Source organism: Pipistrellus kuhlii, unplaced genomic scaffold (assembly GCF_014108245.1).
Source record: "Pipistrellus kuhlii isolate mPipKuh1 unplaced genomic scaffold, mPipKuh1.p scaffold_m20_p_3, whole genome shotgun sequence".
Taxonomy (NCBI): domain Eukaryota; kingdom Metazoa; phylum Chordata; class Mammalia; order Chiroptera; family Vespertilionidae; genus Pipistrellus; species Pipistrellus kuhlii.
Window position 1 is genome coordinate 100243120 of NW_023425529.1, and position 23591 is coordinate 100266710.

Consider the following 23591-nt stretch of genomic DNA (forward strand, 5'->3'; position numbering starts at 1 on the left):
CTGAGAATTTGCTGCCTATGTTTCTTCCAAGATTTTTATGGTTTCATGATTTACTTTTAAGTTTTTTATCCATTTTGAGTTTGTTCCTGTGAATGGTGTAAGTTGAGGGTCTAGTTTCTTTTTTCTTTTTTATGTACCTATCCAAATTTTCCAACAACATTTATGGGAGAGACTATTTTTACTTTATTGTATGCTCTTGGCTCCTCTGTTGAATATTAATTATCTATAAAGGAAAGAATAATAAAGAAAAGAAAAACTACAAGAAGAAAACAAAACAAACAAAAAACAGGGGGAGGAATATGAAGAGATATGAAAAAAAGATACAAAGAATAAAGAGTAAGGGAATAGGAAAGGAAAGACCATTTAAAATAAAAGAAGAAGAAAGAAATTGAAAGGGAAAATAGAAGAGAAAGTAGATAGACCCAAAATAAGAAGAGAAAAAAGAATTATTTTTTTGTATGTACCTGTCCAATTTTACCAATACCACTTTTGGGAGAGACTATTTTTTCTATTGTATGCTCTTGCCTCCTTTGGTTCTCTGTTCTGTTCCATTGATCTATATGCCTATTCTTATGACAGTACCAAGTTTTTGTTTGCTGGAAGTTTATTATTATTATTATTATTATTATTATTATTACAGTTTCAGTTTCATCAGTAGGTATTGGCCTATTCAGGTTTTCTGATTCTTCCTGAGAATTCTGGAAAATTGTATTTTTCTAGGAATTTGTCCATTTCATACAGGTTGTCTAGCTTAGTGTCTAGCTTATATATACTATATGGTTGTCTATAGTATATTTTGTGATATCTTGTATTTCTCTAGGACCAGTTGTTACTTAACCTCTTTTGTTTCTGATTTTGTTTATTTGGATTCTCCCTCTTTGTTTCTTGATGAGTTTGGTTAAAGGTTCATCAATCATATTTACCTTTTCAATGAACAAGCTCTTTTGCATTGATCTTTTGCATTGTTTTTTAGTCTATGTCATTTATTTCCACTTTGATCTTCATTATTTCATTCCTTCTATGTACCCTGGGCTTTTCTTGTTGCTCTCTTTCTAATTCTCTAAGGTGTAGGTTTAGATTATCACAAGTTTTTCTTATTTGTTTTCTTTGTTTGTTTTTGTTTTTGCAGTAGGCCTGTAATGCTATGAACTTCCCTCTCAGGAAGTCCCATAAATTTTTGGTTGTTGCTTATTCACTTGTTTCCAGGAATTTTTTTATTTCTTCTTTGATGTCTTTGGTAACCCAATCATTGTTTAATAACATGCTATTTAGCCTCAAGGTGTTTGAATGTTTACGAGTGTTTTCATTGTAGTTGATTTTTAATTTCATACCATTGTGATTCAAGAAAATGTTTGATATGATTTCAATCTTCTTGAACTTGTGGAGACTTAGTTTATATCCTAACATGTAGTCTATTTTTAAAATATCCCAGCTGCAGTTCAGAATAATGTATATTCTGTACCTTTTGGATGAAATATTCTATAAATGTCAATGAATTCCATCTGATCAAGTGTGTCATTTAGGCTTTCTGTTTTCTTATTAATTTTTTCTCTTTTGTCTAGAATCTCTGTCCAGGGATGTCACTGGGGAATTAAAATCCCTTACTATGATTGTATTGCTGTCAACCTCTCCCTTTAAGTCCTCCAGAATTTTTTTTATATATTTTGTTACTCCTGTACTGGGTACATATTTGTTTTACAGTGATATCCTCTTGTTGTATTGATTCCCTTTAGTATTATGAAGTGGCTCTCATTATCTCTTCTTATGGCCTTAATTTTAAACTCTATATTGTAAGATATGAGTATTGCTATCCCAACTTTTTCTTTTCATTTCATTTCCATTTATTTTCAAAATTCTTTTCAATCCCTTCACATTCATTCTGTGTGACTCTTTTGTTTGCATTGAGTTTCTTGTAAATAGCATATATAATATATATGGGTCATGTTTTCTTATCTATTCAGCTATCCCATGTCTTTTTATTATAGCATTTAGACCATTTATATTTAAGGTTACTATTGATAAATACTTATTTGTTGTAATTTTTTTTTGTTTATACCTGTGTTCCTATCTATATATCTCTTCTTAAATAATAGACCCTTTAGCATTTCTGCAGTAATAATAACCTCGGTTAGCCTTGTTTGTTTGCAAATCTCTCTATTTCACCTTTTATTTTGAATGAGAGTCATGCTGGGTAGAGTAATCTTGGATTTAGTCCATTGCTTTTCATTGCTTTGTATACTTCATGCTACTCCCTTCTTGCTTGAAGCGTTTCTAATGAGAAATCAGCTGACAATCTAACTGAAGATCCCTTGTAGGTAAGTTTCTTTCTCTCTCTTGCAGCCTTTAAGATTCCTTCTTTGTCTTTATTGTTTGGTATTTTAATTATGATGTGCCTTGGTGCGGGTCTTTTGGAGTTCATCTTGATTGGAACTCTCTGTATTTCCTTAATTTATGTGACTTTTTCCTTTATCAGGTTAGGGAAATTTCCTGCCATTATTTCTTCAAACAGGTTTTCTATTCCTTGCTACCCTATTCCTGTTACCCCTATGATGTGAATGTTGTTAAGTTTTATGTTGTCCCAATGCTCCCTAGATTCTCCTGCTTTCTAATTTTTCCCAATTTCTGCTCTGAATGGGTGTGTGTGAGTGTGTGTGTGAGTGTGTGTGTGTGTGTGTGTGTGTGTGTGAGTGTGTGGGAATGTGTGTGTCTGTGAGTGAGTGTATGTGTGTGTGAGTGTGTGTGTGAGGGGCGGGGTGTGTGTGTGTGTGTGTGTGTGTGAATGTGTGTAGGTGTGTGAGTGCGTGTGTTCTGTCTGCAATTTTGGGCTTCCCCGGAGGTACTTGGGTGCTAACCACTGTCAGAAATTGTCTTCCTTTGGCTTTTTTTCCCTTTAAAATGAACCATTTATTAAATAATTCTTAACAGTTATGTAACTTACATGTATGTTTCTGTCAGAATATTTCACATGGAAATCTTTAAACTCTTATAGGCAAGCAAAATCATACCACACAATATATAAGTGGGAAGAGGTATTGCTAAATATTCAAATAAAGCAAGTATTTAAAAACAATAAAACAATAATTAAAGAAATTCAAGCATTCCTTTAAGAGAATTCAATACTACAAGCTAAATGTACTTTCTGAGGGTATTAATATAATCAAGTCAGTGTTTCTTCTTTTAAAAAATCAAGAAATTGAATAAGGCTCATTAATAGATACAGCTGTCCTCAAGATTCCAATCTCAATTGCTTTCTTTAAATTAAAAGCCACAAAGTGCACAATTAAGATGTATCAAAAAAGTGAATCTGCTACTCTAACAACAGCTGTCCATGCTTAATACTTAGTGGTTTATTTGACCAAATTGTGTCTTTTTAGGGAAAAATAAAAAAGAGAAGCCATTGTAAAAACACTTTTTACAGTGTTTTTTTTTTTTTTGTATTTCTAATATATTTATATATTTCTAATATATTTCTAATATTTTTTCTTAGAAATTAAAAATTATGGAAGAAAAGTGTTATTTATCTTAAGGGGGAAAAAGCAAAACACTGGAATGATCAAACATTTCCAAAGAACAAGCACCACAAAGGACATTTGCATTCAGCTTTGTAATATTTATTGATATCAATGCATTTTCCTTATTCCCAACCAATCTATCATCCAATTCTGAATCATCTTCTGAATCACTATATTTCACGGCAATACAGCGGGACAGGATGGTGACAACATCATTTTCAATGCGTTCATGTTTAGCTTCTTGTTCATGCTGCTCTTCTACTTTTCGTAGCTGAATACCTTTGTGTATTGCTTCCAGAAGTACACTCCTGGCATCACTGATTACACGTAGGGTTGTATGCTTTGGCTCAGAAGCAGGTACAACTTGTGATGGGAGAGATGGAGGCATTAAGGGAACAGGGGGACCTGGAGCAGTACATGGAGTTGGATGTAGCCCAGAGGGAGGATGAGCAAGAGCTACAACTGTGACAGGTCAAATGCCAGGTGGAGGCAAGGAAGGCGGTGGCGGGGGTGGTGGCAGCCCCTGGACTTCGCCTTGTGGGAGCGGATGAACTGGTACAGCCTCACATACAGGGGCAGCTCTAGCTCCCGGTAGAGTGGAGAGGGCTGCACTAGAGGAGCTGCAATTGGAGGAGGAGCTGGGTGAAGAACTCCAGGGGCAATCTGAAAAGGAGCTGGAGGTTGTGGTACTGCTGGAGCTTGCAAGGTAGTGGTTGGAGGTGGAGGTGGGGTGGTACTGGTTGGGAAGGAGTTGAAGTAATGGAAGCTCTTAATAAAGAAGTTGACAAGGCAGATGGAAGAGGTGGTGGAGGGGGGGGGGGTCACAAACACAGGTGTCCTGCCTGTAGCTGGTGACTGAGGGCGATTTTCTATCAAACCTGTAGCAGAACTGATCCAGGTGGGTATAGGTTTTGCATCTCCTGTTCCATGCATTGGTGGAGGTGAAGGTGGTTCATGTGGTCTTACTAGGCCCTTTCCTCAGCTCTAGTTAGAAGCTCACTCATCTAATTAAATGGCAAGGCAGAAAGTGAGTAAGAGCCATCCATATGATCCATGTATGTTTGAGGTCTTGTTTCAAAATGAGAGGCTGGGCCATTAGCAACTTTAATATGCTTATGCAAAAGATTAGCATCATCTTTGGCCAACTCTGGACCTTGTGCCAACCTCTGCCATTCTGTCTATCTGTCTGTCATAAGATGCTCTTGGCACTTTTCTGGTTCATGAAGACGATCTAGATTTTTCTGCTTTCGCTTCCTTTTTTCCTTACTCTTATCCTCTGTATCTTGCAACATTTTTTCTTTCCATAAATCAAAGAAATATGAAGGATTGGTATAAAAGTTCAAACCTTCACAAACATCATATGTCTCTTGTAACAGATTAGGCAAAGTCTTGCGGTCGAAAAGCTGCTGATGTTGAATTGTAGAACTTCGGAAATCCTTTATCATTGTTATATCTTGCAAAGACAATTCTTCTTTAGGGTCAAGATATGTAACACTAACAGATAAACAGTCCAGGTTCTTATAATAAGTTACCTCTGAAGGAAAAACTATGTGCTTCATTGAATAATTCTCCAAATATATCTTCAGCATTTTTACTTAGGCTACTTAATTGTCTAATTATATTTGCCAAGGAAATATTGGTTACACACTCTAGTTCATTCTTAGTGCCTCTAGTAAGTGCTGTGTGGCACAAGTGTCTAGGATCCATATTTCTTTTCACTAATGGCATGCTGTGCTCAACTTCTGTGCCAGTTCACCTTAAAGCAGCTGCCTCTGCAAAGCTTATGTGCATTGCATTTTATCTCTAGAGGGTTATGGCAACAAGCTCAAACGAGAAAAGGGAGAGATCTTGGGTCTCTTGCCTTAGCCCTTCTGCATGCTCTGTCTGCAGCCCCTGGTCCTCCTCTGCTCCCAGCTCTAAAGCCTCCAGAAGAGTTAGGCTTCCAGTGGAATCTGCTCTGGCAGTGGGTGGAATCCGCCCCGGGCAGCGGCCAACACACCAGGCCATGGAGAACACCGCCAGCAGCGCCCACGGTCGTGCTGGACGCGTGAGCGAACACCACCAAGCTCCACTGCCGCTGTCGCCACCCGCCCTCTCCCCACTCGCCCCCTTCTTTGGCTTTCAGTAAGTTGTTTGAAGCCTCAGTGTATCTAGTTTGTGTCTGTCTTCACAGGACTTGACTGTGTGCAGGAGGGGCCAAGCTTCCCTCTAAAGCAGTTTTGTTGTAGCTTGGGGCATAGGGCTGAGTCAGTAAGCTTCCAAGGTTCCCTGGGCTCTGCCTCCAAGAACCTTTGCTTGCCAGGCAGCTGTCAATCTTAATCACTCACAAGTCTGTTTGTGAAAGGGCTTTAAGTAGAATCAGGAGTCTAGACCCCTGCTTCTCCCATGAGGAGGAGGTGATGTTCGGATTTCAGGCAAAGTAAGTGGTGGGTATGTTTCCCTATCCCAGCGGTACTCTCTGAGTGGTCCAGAATATCACTCTGCCCTCGGCTGGGCAGAGATCCTGTATGCAGTCCAGTAGGATCAGCTGAAATCTTGGAATTTCTAACAGCTCTCCTGTGTGGTAGAGGCACCACTCAGCTTCCCAGGATAGTTCTAGGATAGAGCCTCCCTGGGGCTGTTCAAACCTATGGGCTTGGCCTCTGCAGCTATTTTCATTTTGCAAAGGTCAAGATGCAGAGTGTGGCCAGCAGGGCTCCTGAAAGTAGTTGGCTGTATCATCTAGGACAGGGTTTCTTCCTTTTCCTGAGCTGGGGCTTTTGGGAGTGGCTAGATCCTCTCAGGAAAAATGGTTGTTTCGGTTTGGTGGTGTATGACCTACCCAATGCAGGTCTCCTGACTGCTGCTTTTCCACCTCTTCTCCCCTCCCCCCTCCCTGCAATGCTTCCTACCCCAGCCTTTTCTTAGGCATCTCAAGTATGCATGACCCTACCTGCACCAAAGCCTTGGGTAAGTAGCTGCAAATGAAAACTCCTGTGCTCTGGGTTTAAAAAACAAACAAAAAACACACAACCCAAAACAGAACTGAAGCTTCTCCTCAACTGGCTCCAGACTCCACGGAGGCCAGCAGCCCTGCTGCCTTTCACATCTGGATGTTACATGGGCTGCTGACCTCAGTTCTGGTGTTTTGGCCTCCATCTCCTAAGGGAAAGCCCCTCCCCATAGGGATCTCTCCTCACTCTTGGCTGACCAGCCTGCTGCCCATGGCAGGCCCTCTCAGGACTTTGTCCTTCCTACTGGTCTCCAGGTATTTTCTGGCCTTCCTTGATATAATAATTCCAGGTGTATGTTCCGCAATTTAGTTGTATCTCTAGTCTGGCCCTAGAAAGAGGTGCAAGAAAGGTCTGCCTATTTGGCCACCATCTTCTCTCCTCTCAAATACCCTTGTTTTTAAAATGTGGTTGTTTTAAGAATTAAGGACAGAGAGCTCCCTTCTGCCATATGAAAACAGAATTTTAAGATAGAATGGTTGTATAAGTAACAGCAGAACCAAAACTACTGAATATCTATTTTCCCCCAGTTTTTCTATCAAGAATAATGATTTCCCAAAAGACTGAATGTTGCTAAAAAGGAAATAATACTCATAATAGGTAACAAAGATAGTAGAAGAGCTCTGGTTATTTCAAATTAATTCAGGTACAGAAAAGTTGAAGACTACTGAAGGAACTCACACATATGTCATTGAGAAACCCATATTGGTAATCTTTGAAGAATCATGGTCATTGGGAAAGATGCCAAGAGGCAGATTATTTTTAAAAGGATATAGAACTCCTTGTGAGTTCTTAATGTCAATTCCTGGAAAAAAATTATTGAATTGGTGATTAAATAGTCAGTAAGCACCAGGGAAAGGAAGTAGTGATTACTGTCAGTCAGTTTAGATTCAATAAGACCAAGTCTTGCAAAATTAACTACATTTCCTTGATAGAGTAAATGCACTTTTTTGTTTGTATTTTATATAACTATTTAATTATCTACTAGATTCTTAATTTAATCTTGTCAGTCTACTGGCAAAATATATGAGCATGTGCACACATGTCAGTAAATTGCTTTTATACTGTAAGCTTAAGGAGAATAGATACACTACAATACAAGGTAATTCAAAGTGAATAGCACTTAAAAATAGGTACTATGCTACAATTAAGTACTATGCTAGATCCTATAGATTAAAAGATAAGTAAGACACAGTCCCTGTCTTTTAAGTGACTGTAGCCTACTTGAGGGAAGACATGAAGATTTGTTTTCCTTTCCATCCATGCAGTGCTTGTACTAATTAATTTACCTATCCAAAGTTGATACCTCTTTCTTCATTGCCAAAAGACACCCTATTTTTTTTCAAGTTGGAGATAACATGGAGTTCGTATTTTTCCCTGAATTCTAGGGGGCTCAGCCAGTAAACACACTTCCCGTTGATAGTGATTGTTTTAGGAATGGGAAGGCAAACCATTTTGGCCAAAAGGGACTTAAAATAAAGATTGCAGGAGGTTTCTGAGAAATATATTCTGTCTTAAAACATGATGCTCTAAGAAGAATCCATTGTGTCTTTCTCTTGCTTTACTGCAGTTGTCTGAAGATGTGGTGTCTGGAGTAGCAGTACTTATTTTGCGAACATAAGGCCAACTAAGAGTACCAACATCTCTGAACCTCTGAGCCAATACTAGCAACTCCAGATCTTTTACATTAAAGACAAAAACTAATAAGCAAAGAACTCTATCTGTTAAGCCACACTTAGTCATGCATTCAGTTACTTGGAGCCCAAAAGTAACTGATATTAGTGATACACAAATTTACTGTTTCCTACCCTATATCATAAAAGCTAAATATGCAAATTGACTGAATGGTACACTGTCCACCAAGGGGCAGATGCTCAACTCAGGAGCTGCCCCCAGCCACAGGCCCAGGCTGGTCACCCCACAGACTGGCCCTGATCACCAGCCAGGCCTAGGGACCCTACCTGAGCCTCTATACTTCAACAAAATAAAATTTCAAAATGGTGCTTTAAAAATACCAAGATGTTATTTTTCTTTTAATTGTACCCTCCAGTGTTATACTGTCTGATTTTATTTTTTAATTACAGTTTACATTCAATATTGTTTTGTATTAGTTTCAGGTGCACAGCATAGTAGTTATATAATCCTATACTTACAAAGTTTTCTCTCAATATTTCAGGTATCCACCATGCCCCATATAGTGATCACAGTATTGTTGACTGTATTCGTTATGCTATTATCTATTGTTAGTGGATTTTGTGCACTTCCTTTTTGGGTTGTGTTGATAAGTTGAAAGGCAAGTAGTGTTTTAGGGTGCTTATACTGGCCACATATTTCCTTTGCATTAACCATACTTTGATTTAACTCACTTTGAATTTGTTCAACTAATTTGTTGTAGTAATTTCAATCACTTGGAATTATTCCGACTAAGGATATTCAAAATTTATATTTTGATTTTAGCTTTCACCCTAATTGTAGGTACTCATCAATTTGTTTCCAAGTGTTCAGTTATGAGAGTTAAAACTGTATAACGTTGTTCAAAACTGAAAAACATTAGGTGTCAATGTTTTTATTCTGTGACAGTGTGTTATTGCAGAGAAATTATTCTTTGTTACTGTTTAATCTTTAAACATCATTTTTATTATTTCACTTAGGGGCCCAGTAGATAAATTCATGCACCTTGAAAGGAACTGTGGGCCAAGAGGTTGCAGTAGGCACAGGGATGGGTCTTGGCCTGGTCCCTCACGCCACAACCCCCTGTCCCATGTCTGCCTGCAGCCCTGATGCTCCCATGCATTGATGGTGCCAGCTCCACTCACACCCAATGTCAGTACAGAGTGATTGGGGCCAGCTCCAGCAACAGTGCAAGTGGTGCTGGCGCTGTTAGTGGGTGTGCACAGTGGCTGCTGCCCCAATCACCCCTCAGGAGCAGTGGGAGGTAGAGGAGCCCTCAAGGGTGATCAGGGCCAGCACTTGCCTCTCGCACCCACTGATGATGCCAAGTGATCGAACTGGTGCCAGGCATGGGCAGCAGGTGCGAGCAGTGGCTCTTGAGCTGCCTGGGGTGCAAACAGGGCTGACACTGGTAGTGGGTGTGAGCGGGACTGGTGCTGGCAGCAGATGTGAATGCTGGGCTGAACCTCGGCACGAGGGAGCAAAGAATTTTCAGTAATCACCAGAGGCTTACCCCTATGACAGTGACCAGCTCCCCATCTTGGTCTGGTGCCCCTGCTCACCTGTTCCACCATCTCACCACAGCCAATGCTTGCCATGTTCTGCACATGCCCCTTGGTGGTCAACACATGTCATAGCAATGGGTTGTTTCGGTTGTTCCATTGTTTGGTCTATTTGCATATTAGCCTTTTATTACATAGGATTTTCTTTTATCCAGTTTCCTTGGGTTATAGTGTCTCTGTTACTGTTAGCCATTTCTTTTGCATTGCAAATAAAATGTCCTGTTTTTTGTTATTATTTCACTGTGGTGTTTTACTTTTTGGTTGTACCAAAGTTGTGTATTAAATATAATCATGTACTACTAAGTACATACATGCATACATACCTAGATGAGAAATTTAGGGAATGGTAAAACTAAACCATAATTAGTGACTATAAATCTCAATAAATGCTAAGAGTTTTATTACTTTAATGAAGAAACATTTATAAGAACAAATTATATATTATTACATTACAATTACAAACATCATGAGGCTTTTGGTATGTTTTTTGTAAGATCACCAATCAAATAACATCTTAATTATATACTAGCTATGATATTCAATCAAATTTTTACTTCCTCATTTATATGTTATATAAAATTATGTCTTAACTATTCTGTCATTCTTAAAATAGTTGTTTTCATAACCTCTTTCCCTACAAATAACCTGCAAAGAAAGAAAGAAAATTCATTGGTTCTCAACTAATTATAATATATATATATTTCTGTCTTATTAAAATGAAGTATGTTTTATAAAACCCATAGAAAATGTATAACATGACATAATTACCTGGCTTGTGGCAAACCATAGCTGGTTCCTACTCCAACCCGAGGCAAGCTATAGACAACTTTTTTTACTGTTGCTTGATCAGGGAAATTAAACATAACTGAGGCTGTGGAAAGAAGTAAATTCATTATTAGAAAAGTACAGGAGAGCAAACCATCAACTTCAGAAAACATTTTCAAGTGCTTATCACCATTTATTTATAAAGGTAATATATCTTCTTGGAAATCATTCTATAACTTTATCTGTGATAAAAACCTAGGATTAATATTTCAAACATATTAATTTCTTAATATTGTTATTTTAGTGAGGGCATAACAGAGAGAAATACAGCAGGGGGGAAAGCAGAGACACCATGCAAGTGAATAGTATTAAAATATGAGCATGTCTTCTTTCAAAATATTTAAGGATACTTACTTCGGTTTGCCATAAATACTTCCAAAGCAGTGTTTTGTAGAAGATAACGTCTTGAGAATACAGCTCGTATCTCACTGAACATCCATTTTCCATGAAGTCCCTCAGTGTATGCAAGGACCTAAAATAAATAGTTTAAATGGAAGTTTACATCAGTAAAATATGTGTCTAAAACAATATCTTAGGCAGTTCTATATAAAAGTCAGTAATTAGGAATCATCTTTCTGAATTCATTATATATCATTTAATTCTATATATTTGCAAAATTCTACCTTTCTTAATTTTCTTAATTGGCTCATTGGGAAATGAAGAAGCAAAAAAACTTGTATATTCAATATTACCCTGTGACTTAAAACAGAAAATGTATTTTTTTTTTTATCTTGTATATAATTAGTTGGGCCAGGTGACCTGACATAACTGTTGGTTCTTTTGCAATATCTTCTTTCCTCCTCCTTCCTTGCTTAATGAAAGCCCAGTTATCTCTGAAGTGTCCATGTGGTCAACCTCAGGTGATGGATCATGATTGATCTAAACTGGAGGACAGGAAATATTTTTGGTAATAGGCCAAATAGTAAATATTTTCAGGCTTGATTATATGATTACTCAACTTTGCCACTATACCATGAAAACAGTCACAGGCAATCTATATTAATAAAAGGGTAATATGCTAATTAGACCGGACATTTTCCTGACATCCTTCCAGACAAAGCTATGGTGGGGGGGCTGAGGCAGAGGTGGTTAGGGGCGATCAGGCTAGCAAGGGAGAGCATTTAGGGGTGTCAGGCTGGCAGGCAGGTGAGCAGTTAGGAGCCAGCAGTCCTGGATTGCAAGAAGGATGTCTGACTGCTTGTTTAGGCCTGATCGCACAGGAGTTGGACATCCCCTGAGGGGTCCCAGATTAGAAAGGGTGCAGGTCAGGCTGAGGGACCCCTATCCCTGTGTACAGATTTCATGCACCGAGCCTCTAGTCTACAATAATAAAAGCATAATATGCTAATTAGAATGGGCATCCTTCCAGATGACCTTCTGGACAAATCCAGGGCTGAGAGGGAAGCCCAGGTCCTGGGTGTCAGAGGGAAGCCTGTGCCAGCAGCTGGGGGAAAGAAGGCTACTTTCACATGAATTTTGTGCACTGAGCCTCTAGAGCACATGTGTCAAACACAAGGCCCGCGGGCCAAATCCGTCCCACCAGGCCTTGCAATGTGGCCCGCACCATGCTGTCATCACTGCACTCCGCTGCGTTTCCATCACAATGACAGTTTATGACTGTTCAGTAAACCATTCGGCCCGCGATTTAGGCTGGATTTTAGATTTTGGCCCCTTCTCTGATTGAGTTCGACACCCCTACTCTAGAGTATAAATAAATGATAAGATCTGTGCTCCATTGAAACTTATAAAAAAACAACAACAAACAAACAAACAAACAGAAAAAAACTATTTACAACAGGAGTGGCCTGAATTGGCCCCAAGGCCAGAGTGTATTGAACCTATGGTCTCAGCCAATCATGACAAAGTCATTCCTTGCTTTCCTCAATTCCCTTACAACTAGTGGTAAGGATATTTGACCCAGCACTGGCAAATGAGAATAAAACCAAAGTCAGTTGGGGATGTTTCAGAGAAGCTGATAAAATGAGTCATATATAGCTGATACACTCTTGTCCCCTTCTTGCTTAAAAGGATATGTGATGGTGGAAACTGTAGCAGCATTATGTAACTATGGGAGGAAGGCCAAGGGAATCTGGTTGAGGTTTGGCCCCTGAAACTGAGCTACTGAAACAATCTCAGCAATGATCCATATGTGTAGACATCTTGATACCTGATGCATGTAAATTCATATATGTTCATACCACAGCTAGTCAAATCTGCAACAAACACATTCCTTTCTGATACACTAATGTATATTACAATACATTTGCATTGGTTTACTCTGCATAATCTACTAGATTTATATTTCTTTAGTGAAAATGGAAACTAGTCATTGAATTTTTTGTACATGATATACATTAAGCTTTGAAAACAAGTTATGAAGTTCCTTTGTACATTTTCTTTCTCTAGAAATTTATATTAATAAATTCTTAGTTGAGTGCAATGGTTTCCAGATTTGAATTTCATAGACCAGTATATTTTTTTAAAATGGAAAGAATACTAATATAGGATGGTTTTCTTTGCAAAGTACGAAAAATATTAAGACAAAACAGCCACAAAAACAAAAACTATCTTTCACTATGACTACTATTCAAAAAAAATTTTTTTTTAAATTAAAACCACTTAAAAACATAGATAATAAAATGATTATAATCTCAGAAAAAAGAAGAGATTTTCCCCATGAAAGCTGTGTTGACACCCTCATACTATGCCAGGAGGATAAAGACATACACACACATACACTCCTATTTTACTTATTTTTCTCTTTGAGAACTGTCATATAATAAATATCAATTATTCCTTTCCATTAAGCACATTATCATTTATTTTACTCATAGGAGGCAGGTAGCTTATAAACACATAGGAGTTAGTTTGACTCCTTAATTACTCCATGTCTTACCAACAATGCTCAGAGGTAGAGCATCGGTCTGCGGACTGAAAGGTTATCAATTTATTAGAGGCCTGGCACATGAAATTTGTGAATGAGGGGGGTGGGGGGCGGGACCTCTCAGCCCAGCCTGCACCCTCTCACAATCCTGGACTGCTAGCTTCTAATCACTCAGCTGCCTGCCTGCCTGGTTGCCTCTATCTGCCCCATGCTGTTGGCCTGATCACCCTTCACTGCCCCCCCTGCCAGCCTGATCACCCCTCACTGCCCCCATTGCCGGCCTGGCTGCCCCCAACTGTTCCCTTCTGCTCAACTGGTTGCCCTAACTGCCCCCACCCCTGATAGCCTAGTCATCCCCAACTGCCCCCCCCCCCCTGCTGGCTTGGTCACCCTCAACTGCCCTCCCTGCCAACCTGGTCACCCCATGTGGCCTGCCGTTCAGTCATCTGGTCATCCCTCACTAACCCCTTCTGCCAGCCTTGTTGCTCCACACAGTCAGCTTGTTCAGTTGTTTGGTTATCCCTCACTAATCCTCCTGTAGGCCTGGTAATAGGCAGCCATCTTGTGAGGATGTGAGGGTTAATTTGCATATTACCTCTTTATTATATAGGACTGCTTTCCAGCACCAAATTTACCCTTAATTGCTTGTTCTTTGAAAATGAATCTGTGCCCCTTATTTTTCCTTTGCTTGTTGGCACAATGTTAAGCTTTGTCAGGAAAGGACACTAAAGAGACAATGCAGGAGGAAGGGTTTTCTTCCTGGTTCTGGTGTGCTCACTCAGCTAGTTCCTGCAAAATGTAGGCCTGCAGTGTATGGTTGCACACAGTACCCAGTGACTAGTTTCCTCCAGAATTCCCCCTACTCCAGCCAGTTTTGTAGCAGAGTGCCTGCGGTCAGAAGCCTCCCAGGAACAGCTTAACCAACTCCTGAGAGAGTAGATGTCTAGAATGTCCCAGAGGAAGGAGCTCCCCCAACAAGGCACCTGAATGACTTCTCCACCATTCATTGAGCTACAGCCATGCTCTTCACAGCAAGGCCTGGAGGGCCTCTTCCCTGGATTCAATGTCAGCTCTAAGGGTAGTGGCTACTCCTTATACTGTATATGCTGTTCCAAACACGTATATGTTTAGAGTTATTTTTATTTCTTACTAACCATTCCCTTGTTATTCCAGTTTCCTGTTATAATTTATTATAACTATTTATATTACACATTCCCTGTTCAAATTGCTAAATGCTTTCTCTGTCCTAATTGGACAAATTCTTTCTTTTTCTTTTTCTTTTTTTAATTTGTATTGAATTTATTGGGGCAACATTGGGTTAATAAAATTATATAGGTTTTTTAAAAATATATTTTATTGATATTTTACAGAGAGAAAGGGAGAGAGAGTTAGAAACGTCAATGAGAGAGAAACATAGACCAGCTGCCTCTTGCACACCCCCTACCAGGGATGTGCCCACAACCAATGTACATGCCCTTGGCCGGAAACGAACCCGGGACCTTTCAGTCTGCAGACCGATGCTCTACCACTGAGCCAAACCAGTTTTGGCAAAATTATATAGGTTTTGTTAGGGGCAAAAATAGAATATTGGGAACTAGCTATAGTTTTGGGAAATATTAATCATGCTCTTTTAACCATGATTGCCTTGTTCTGGTTAAAGAAGGTACATTCTAACCTGGTTGGGACTTGTAAGCCCCCTGGGAGTCAACCTTGGACCTGGGAATCAATCTTGAAATAAGGTCCATTCTCATTCAAGAAATACCTATTATAATGGAAAGATTAACAACCTTGTTGCCCAAACAATGGAGTCCCATCCCAGCATGCATAGCCTATTTCCCCATGTAATTTTTTAAAATATATATATATTATTGATTTCTTACAGAGAAGAAGGGAGAGAGAGAGTTAGAAACATTGATGAGAGAGAAACATCAAGCAGCTGCCTCCTGCACACCTCCTACTGGGGATGTGCCTGCAACCAAGGGTACATGCCTTTGACTGGAATTGAACCTGGGACCCTTCAGTCCACAGGCCAAGCCTCTATCCACTAAGCCAAACCAGTTAGGGCTTCCCCATGTAATCTTTATCCTACCCTATATAAGCAGCTGGCTTAAGGGGGTTTGCACAGCAGGATTTTGTGGATGACCTGCTGCTCTTTCATGCTGTCAGCTCAACCCTGTCTGCTTAATTGGCTCAAGTAGTGACAAGCAGCCATAACCCATTGGTTATCCGGTTTTAGTTTCATGTATTCAATTCTATAATATATCATCTGTACATTGCAATGTGTGTTCATCACCCATCACATCTCCTTTCATCATCATTTATCCCCACTTTATCAACTCTTATACTATCCCCAATCCCCTTTCCCTCCCTTAACCACTATATTGTTGTCTGTGTCTATGAAGTTTTTGTTTGTTCGCTTTTTCCTTAATTCCTTCACCTTTTTCACCCAGTTCCACAACCCTCTTCCCTCTGACAGATATCAGTTAGTTCTCTGTATATATGAGTCTGTTTCTATTTTGTTTGATAGTTTCTTTTGTTCATTATATTCCACTTACAAGTGAAATCATATGGTACTTATCTTTCTATGGATGATTTATAATATTCACTTAGCATAATAATCTCCAGGTCCATCCATGCTGTTTCAAAAGGTAAGATTTCATTCTTTTTGTTTCTGACCAGTAGTATTCCATTGTGTGAATATACCACAGTGTCTTAATCTACTCATGTACTGATGGACACCTGGGAAGCTTTGAAATATTGGCTATCTATTGTATAATAATAAAAGTATAATATGCTAATTAGACCAGACTTCCTTCAGGGGCTGCAAGGAAAGCCTGGGTCCGGGTGCCAGAGGGAAGCCAGGGCCTGCAGCCCAGGGAAGGATGGCCTGTTCTTTTCACGAATTTTGTGCATTGGGCCTCTAGTTGTAAATAATGCTGCAGTGAACATAGAAGTGCATATATTCCTTCAAATTAATGTTTTAAGATCTTTTGGTATATTTCCAGAAGTGAAATTGCTGGGCCATGAAGTAGTTTGAGTAACTTCCATACTGTTTTCCACAGTGTCTGCACCAAATAGTTGGAGAGGGTTCCTTTTTCTCCATATCCTCACCTACACTTGTTTGTTGATTTATTGATGATAGCCATTCTGACAGGTGTGAAGTGAGATCTCATTGTGGTTTTAATTTGCATCACTATGATGGTTAGTGACTTAGAGCATCTTTTCATATGCCTGTTGGCCATTTGTATGTTTCTTTTGGAGGAGTGTTCGTTCAGGTCCTTTGCCCATTTTTTAACTGGATTGTTTGGGGGTTTTGATGTTGAATTGTATAAGTTTACCTATAAAATTTTGACACTAGCCCTTTATCGGATATATCATTGGCAAATATGTTCTGCCATTTAGTGGGTTGTATTTTCATTTTGTTGGTTTCCTTTGCTGTGTAGAATCTTTTCAGTTTGATGTAGTACCATCCTATATAATAAGAGAGGAATATGCTAATTAGCCAGGGTGCCCTCATGGGTAATATCTGGCAGGAGCCGGTGGGTGTGGCTGCGTGCTGCACGTGAGACTGTGTCAAATTAAATAAAATGCGTTCACATGCCTGAAGACAACAGGATTCAAGGAGCAAGGGCACCATTTTCGTTTTCTCACACCCAGATAGGAGGACCCCTGGGGCAGCTCTCCCCTGGAAGCCCTGAGCAGGACAAGAGCTCTGCTCCAGCCCAGAAGCCCAGAAGGGAGGTGGAGGGAAGTACTTTCCCGACAGGACCCTGCTCTCCCTGGGAACCCAGAAATCCACCTCTCCGGGTGACTGCCCAGCGGCCCAGCCTGGCAAGCCGTGGAGAGGGCGACCTACCCAGAGGCCATGCAATTGTCTTAGTTGAAGTCGCTCTCGAGGAGGAGTGGGGGTAGCGGGGATCGGAGTCGGCTATGTCGGCAATGGAACCCCAGCTTCCCCCTGAATGGAACCCGAGCTCCCCACCGAATGAATGACTAGAGCACACGGACCTCAACGGTCCTCGGTCACTTCTGAGCAGCAGTCAGCCCGTGTTTCCCGGAAAATAAGACATCCTCCGAAAATAAGACCTAGCGCATGGAAAGATAAAACATCTGAAAATAAGACCTAGCGCAACTTTGGGAGAAAAAAATAATATAAGACACTGTCTTATTTTCGGGGAAACAGGGTAGGTGCCCTGACAGAATGGAACCAAACCTTTGCTGTGACAGCGGAGCTCTGACCCACAGCAGGGCCAGGGCAGCCAGGGGGTTTGTTGAGGGGCCCTGACAGGCAGCCCGCAGCACAGTGGGTTAGAACCCCCTCCTGATACAGCAAGCTTGAGAGTTGGATCCCTCGTCAGGGTACAGACAAGAAACAACCAAAAAGAGCATAATAAGTGGACAACGCACTGGTGTTTCTCTCGCTCCCTTCCTCTCTCTAAAATAATCAATCAATAAAAATTAAAATAAAAAAACAAACCCTCTGGCCATAACTGGTTATAGGCCTGTGGACTGAGGGGTCCTGGGTTCGATTCCAGTCAAGGCCATGTACCTTGGTTGCAGGCACATCCCTACTGCGGGGTGTGCAGGAAGCAGCTGATAGATGTTTCTCTCTCATCAATGTTTCTAACTCTCTCTATATCCCTCTCCTTCTTCTCTGTAAAACAGAAAAAAATCAATAAAATATATTTAAAAAATAAAAATAATCCCTCTGGCTTGCAGAGTTGCTAAAACAGTTATAAAGCAAAATCCCATCCCTTCCCATTCATTCAACAAATACTTCATATGCTCCTTCAATAATCACACTGGGGATGGGTGTTTATTTATTTATTTGTTTGTTTTGGTTAATCCTCACCTAAGAACATTTTTGCATTGATTTTTTTTTTCGGAGACTGGAAGGGAGGGAGAAAGACAGAAACTAATGCGAGATACATCAATTGGTTGGCTTTTGCTGAATCCCCGACCAAGGCCCTGAATTAAGCCTGCAACCCAGGTATGTGTCCTTGATCAGAATCCAACCTTGTACCCTTCAGTCTGCCTCAGAAGCACTATCCACTGAACAAACCAGCATCACCTCCCCTTTAAGTCCTCCTCTAAGGATATGTTCTTTTCATTGATTCTAAAGAGAATGGAAGAGAGAGGGAAAGAGAAAGAGAAACACTGGTCAGTTGCCCAAGCAACCTGACAGGGATGGAACCCACAACCTATATATGCCCTCACCTAGAATTGATCCCATGACCCTTTGATGCATGGAGGACACTCTAACTACTGATCCACACCAATGAGGTACATTTAAAAAAAAAATTTTCATATCTGCCCTGGCCAGGTAGCTCAATTGGTTGGAGTCTCAACCTGTACACCAAAGGATTTCCTGTTGTATTCTAGGGTAGGGCACATACTACTTAGGTTTAGGTTAGATTCCAGTGGGTCAGCAGGAATAGAGGCAGCCTACTGGTATTTCTTTGTCACACGGATGTTTCTCTCTTTAAAAATCAATTTTAAAAACATTCTCAGGTGAGAATTAATATATTTATAAAATTTTATTTGGTTCTCTTAGAATTTTATTTTTCATTTATAGTTCACATTCAATATCCTAGCCCATATAACAAACCCTAATATGCAAACTGACCAAACAGTGGAATATGAACAATTCACTATGAACTGACCACCAGGGAACAGATGCTCAATGTATGAGCTGTTCCCTGGTGCTCAGTGCACTCCCACAGGGGGAATGCCGCTCAGCCAGAGCTGGCTTATGGCTGGCGAGTGCAGTGGAGGTGGCGGAATGTTGCTGGCAGCACTAAGGAGCAGAGAGCCGAGCAGTAGGGAACAGCAAACAGGCAGGCAGGAAGCAGTGAGGAGACTCCAGATTGTGAGAGGGCACAGGCTGGGCTGCAAGACCCCAGTATACGAATTTCATGCACCAGGCCTCTAATTCGTGTATGTTTTCTTTTGTTTCCCTTGCCCTCTACCACCACTTTCCTAGCTTCAGGTTGGGACCACACTAGTCCTCAGGGGCCCTCAGGAGCAAGATAAAATGATATTGAGATAATTAGAGGAACTCAGTAAACCCTGGAGACAAGGAAGAGAGAATAAAATTAAAATTAAATTATTTTACTTGCTAGTAAACAGTGCAGGAGAGCAAATTCCAAAAGACAGATCCAAAGGTCAGATGTTATTTTGAACAAGGGCAGCAGTATCTGAATAAGCATATATCATTTACCAAAAGACCATGGGAAGGACAATTATATTTATAAAACCTCTTATAACTTGATTTAAAAATGTGCTTAATTATTTAACCATCATCCATTTTTTTAAATTTAATAAATCTTTATTGTTCAGATTATTACAATTGTTCCTCTTTTTCCCCCCATAGCTCCCCTCCATCAGGTTCCTACCCCACTCTCTTCCCTTACCTCCCCTCCACTGTCCTCATCCATAGGTGTACACTTTTTGTCCAGTCTCTTCCCACACCCCACTTGCCTTTTCCCTCAAGAATTGTCAGCCCACTCCCTTTCTATACCCCTGATTCTATTATATTCACCAGTTAATACTATTCATCAGATTTGTTATTCCCATGGTTTTTAGATTCACTTGTTAATAGATACATATATGTTGTTCATAATTTTGATCTTTTTCTTCTTCTTCCTCTTCTTAAAGAGTACCTTTCAGCATTTAATATAATTCTGGTTTGGTGGTGATGAACTCCTTTAGCTTTTTCTTGTTTGTGAAGCTCTTTATCTGACCTTCAATTCTGAATGATAGCTTTGCTGGGTAGAGTAATCTTGGCTGTAGATTCTTGCTATTCATCACTTTAAATATTTCTTGACACTCCCATCTAGCCTGTTGAGAAATCAGCTGATAGTCATATGGGTCTCCTTTGTAGGTAATTAACTGTTTTTCTCTTGCTGCTTTTAATATTCTCTCTTTGTCTTTTGCCCTTGGCATTGTAATTATGATGTGTCTTGATGTGGTTCTCTTTGGATTCCTTTCGTTTGTGCTTCTTGGACTTGTAAATCTATTTCTTTCACCAGGTGGGAGAAGTTTTTGGTCATTATTTCTTCAGATAGGTTGTCGGTATCTTATTCTCTCTCTTCTGGGAACCCCATAATTCTGATGTTATATTTGCAATGTTATATTTGTTTTAAATGTCGCAATGGTTTTGTGGCTCCCAGGTTTGTTTTTTTTTCCTTCGGAAATGGGTCCAAATGGCTCTTTATGTCTTAAAGGTTGCAGACCCCTGTGACCTAGAGGCTTCTTATGCTATCTTCAGTTTTTTGGATTCTTTTTTATTTTTGCTTTTCCAGGTGAGTGTTTTTTGCTTCTTTGTTTTCCAAATCTTTGACTTGGCTCTTGCAATCCTCTAGCCTGCTGTTGGGTCTCTGTATAATATTTTTATTTCAGTCAGTGTATGCTTAATTTCTAGTTTATCCTTTTTCATATCCTCGAGGGTCTCATTAAATTTATCAGCCTTTTCTAGGAAATTCTTGAAAAACCTTATAACCATGGTTTTGAACTCTATATTCAGTTATTTACTTTCCTTCATTTCCTTCATTTGTGACCTGCCTCTTTGTTTCTGCATTTTGGCTGCTTCCCTGAGTTGATGGAGTGGCTTTGTGTGCTAGGTGTCCTAGCAGGGCCCAGTGGCTCAGCCTCCCCAGTTACCTGAGGTGGACACTCTTGGTGTGCCTCTTTGTGGGCTGTGTGTACAGTCTCGTTGTAGTTAAGCCTAGATTGTTGTTAGTATCACTGGGAAGCACTGACCTCCAGGCCAATTGGCTGTGAGGATCAGCTGTGCCTCTACTGGGAGAGCTTCTGTGCACAGCTTGGATGAAGCAGAGTCACAGGGTAGAGCAGAAAGCCTTGGTTTCCCATGAGCCCCGACCTACAAGGCCCTGTGTCTCAATGTCCCACGGCAATGGCTGTATGCACCTCTGAGAGAAGGCTGCCCTCGAGTTTCACCCACTGCCAGACAGTCCAGTTTCTCCCCAAATGATTCTGGTTTTGCAAAGTCTCACCCTGAATTGGATTTCAGTGCAGTTGAGAGTTTTGTTTCCCTCCAGAATGAGATAGCTAGCTGCGCACTTGCTGCCCGCCCTCTCCATGCACTGCGAGTAAGCCAGCCGCGTATTCAGCCGCCCACCTTTTCCATGTGCATGGGTCTCCACACCTCTGTCCTCCACAGCTCCTCTGGGTCTCAGTGTCCTTTTATCTTTCCTTCTTGTTGTAGAATTTCCACTCAGCCAGCTTTCCAGTGGTTCTGGACGATGTCCACTGTCTTCCAGTTGTAGTTTTGAAATTGTGTGAGGCAGCAGTACAGGTGTTTACCTATGCTTCCATCTTGGTTTCTCTGCTATCCATGTTTTAATTAAGTCTTGAGATAATTAAAAAGGTCTGGTAAAGGACAATATTCTGAGCTGGTCATAATTGCCTGCCAGGAACCCCAGTGGAGGCTGGAGTCCTCTTCTTTTTTTTTTTACAGGAAGCCCCCTCCTGCTTTCCCTTTTTCTTGTTTATTTTGAGATTGATTATAGAATGAAACTCTCCTAAAATATTTGTATTAATTTTTTATAGCTCCTCCTGTGAGTTTGTCTTTCCTGGCATCCAATGAAGAGTTACGATGTACTAACCTTCACTGTCTCTTCTATTACATAATTTTGTTTTCATTCTATAATATGAATGGCACTTATTTATTTTCTTTGTTTGTTTTTTGTCTGTCACATCCCTGTGACATAGAGAACAGGATGCTCATCTATGTTAGTTACTGTTCAATGCACAGTGCATAAAATATTGCCTGGCACATGTGTGCTCCATATACATTTGTTAGTTGAATAAATCACTAAGAGAAATTGACAGGTAATACTTATGGGGAAGATGACAAGATACCACACAAAATGTGTTTATATATTTCTGACTCCTTTGCTGAACTGGAAATTACTTCCAATTTGGCTTTGAAACTTCTCATGTTTATATCCTTATGGTGGAGTTCATTTAAGATTTAATGAATACCTAAAAAGCAATCTAAATATTAATAGCAGAACTGGTTTATCTTCTTTTGTAGCTTAATTGGCATCCTTAAAAATCTCACGATGGGGTTATTCTCCATCCTGAAAGACCTTGTACTGCAGAAAATGGCTCCTTCACTATAGAGGGGCCAAGGAAGGTCATTAGGGTATCACATGACATTTTGACTTTATAGGTTTATGCCTTTCACATAAGAAAATGTATACAAAGGTGTGTCAAAAATATCAGTTGGCACTCTTCTTGACCATCAATTTTATTTCTGGTAAGTAATTTAAAACATTTTTAAGTGAAATTAACACAGCTGGGAAATAAAATGTAACAAATGATGAACTATTGAGATAAAACACTAACATTCAAGTAAGTTTTGTAATTGCCATTGGTGTCCTTAGGCTCTACCCAAGTTTCCTCTCCTCTCCATTGCTCATGGGCAATAAGAAAGCCTGGACATTCAGAGGGAGGGTCACCTACTGAGATTTCACTAACACTCTGAGGCAGCATGTGGAGGTTTTGAGACTAAAGTCAAAGTAAACAGTGAAGGTACTACTTGAGGCAAATGATGAGGAGTTTTATCAATTTCTACATAAATATAAAGGAATATCATTTTATAGTTGATCACTGAGTTTATGGCACATTTCTATAAAAATATGGTAATAATTCCAGGTCTGAAATTTGACCTGGTACTATAATGTTTTCTGTATCGTATTTATAGCTTTACTAGTTACATAATGTTCTATAAGTTTCAGGACCTTCTATAATAACTAAATTTTTCATTCTAGTCCAGGATGTTTTTCTAAATTATGGAAGTACTTTCATCTATACTTTAGGTTGTTTGATTTTTGCTTTAAGTCGACCTTCCCATATCATCTGGTTTGTGCCTTCATGCTTCTCCAAATTATTTAATATGCCATGAAATCCAACCAATTATAATTACCCCTTCAGTTCCACGTTCTGAAAACCGAATAAAGGTAATTTTTATTGTACCACATAGATCATAAACAAGAATATTAAAACATCTTGATTCCAAATATTATGGAACTTTGTGATTTTTCTTAAGTGACAACTGAATTATTTTTAGCTAATTGTTTAGTATCCAAATAAAGTGAGGGGAGAAAGAGTTCATACTAGT

At 39.8% G+C, this 23591-nt stretch overlaps 1 protein-coding gene and 1 pseudogene across 6 annotated transcripts in view; both read right to left on the minus strand.

Annotated features, from left to right (window-relative positions):
• NBEA (neurobeachin) overlaps positions 1 to 23591 on the minus strand; it is a 798235-nt gene that overhangs the window by 136667 nt on the left and 637977 nt on the right. For all 6 annotated transcript variants that reach the window (XM_036455167.2, XM_036455161.2, XM_036455163.2 and 3 more), the window contains 2 exons: positions 10915 to 11032; positions 10504 to 10606 (listed from right to left, as the gene is read on the minus strand). In XM_036455167.2, coding sequence (XP_036311060.1) covers positions 10504 to 10606; positions 10915 to 11032 — 221 coding nt within the window. The remainder of the gene's footprint in view (positions 1 to 10503; positions 10607 to 10914; positions 11033 to 23591) is intronic.
• Positions 3477 to 5409, minus strand: LOC118728479 (annotated as a pseudogene).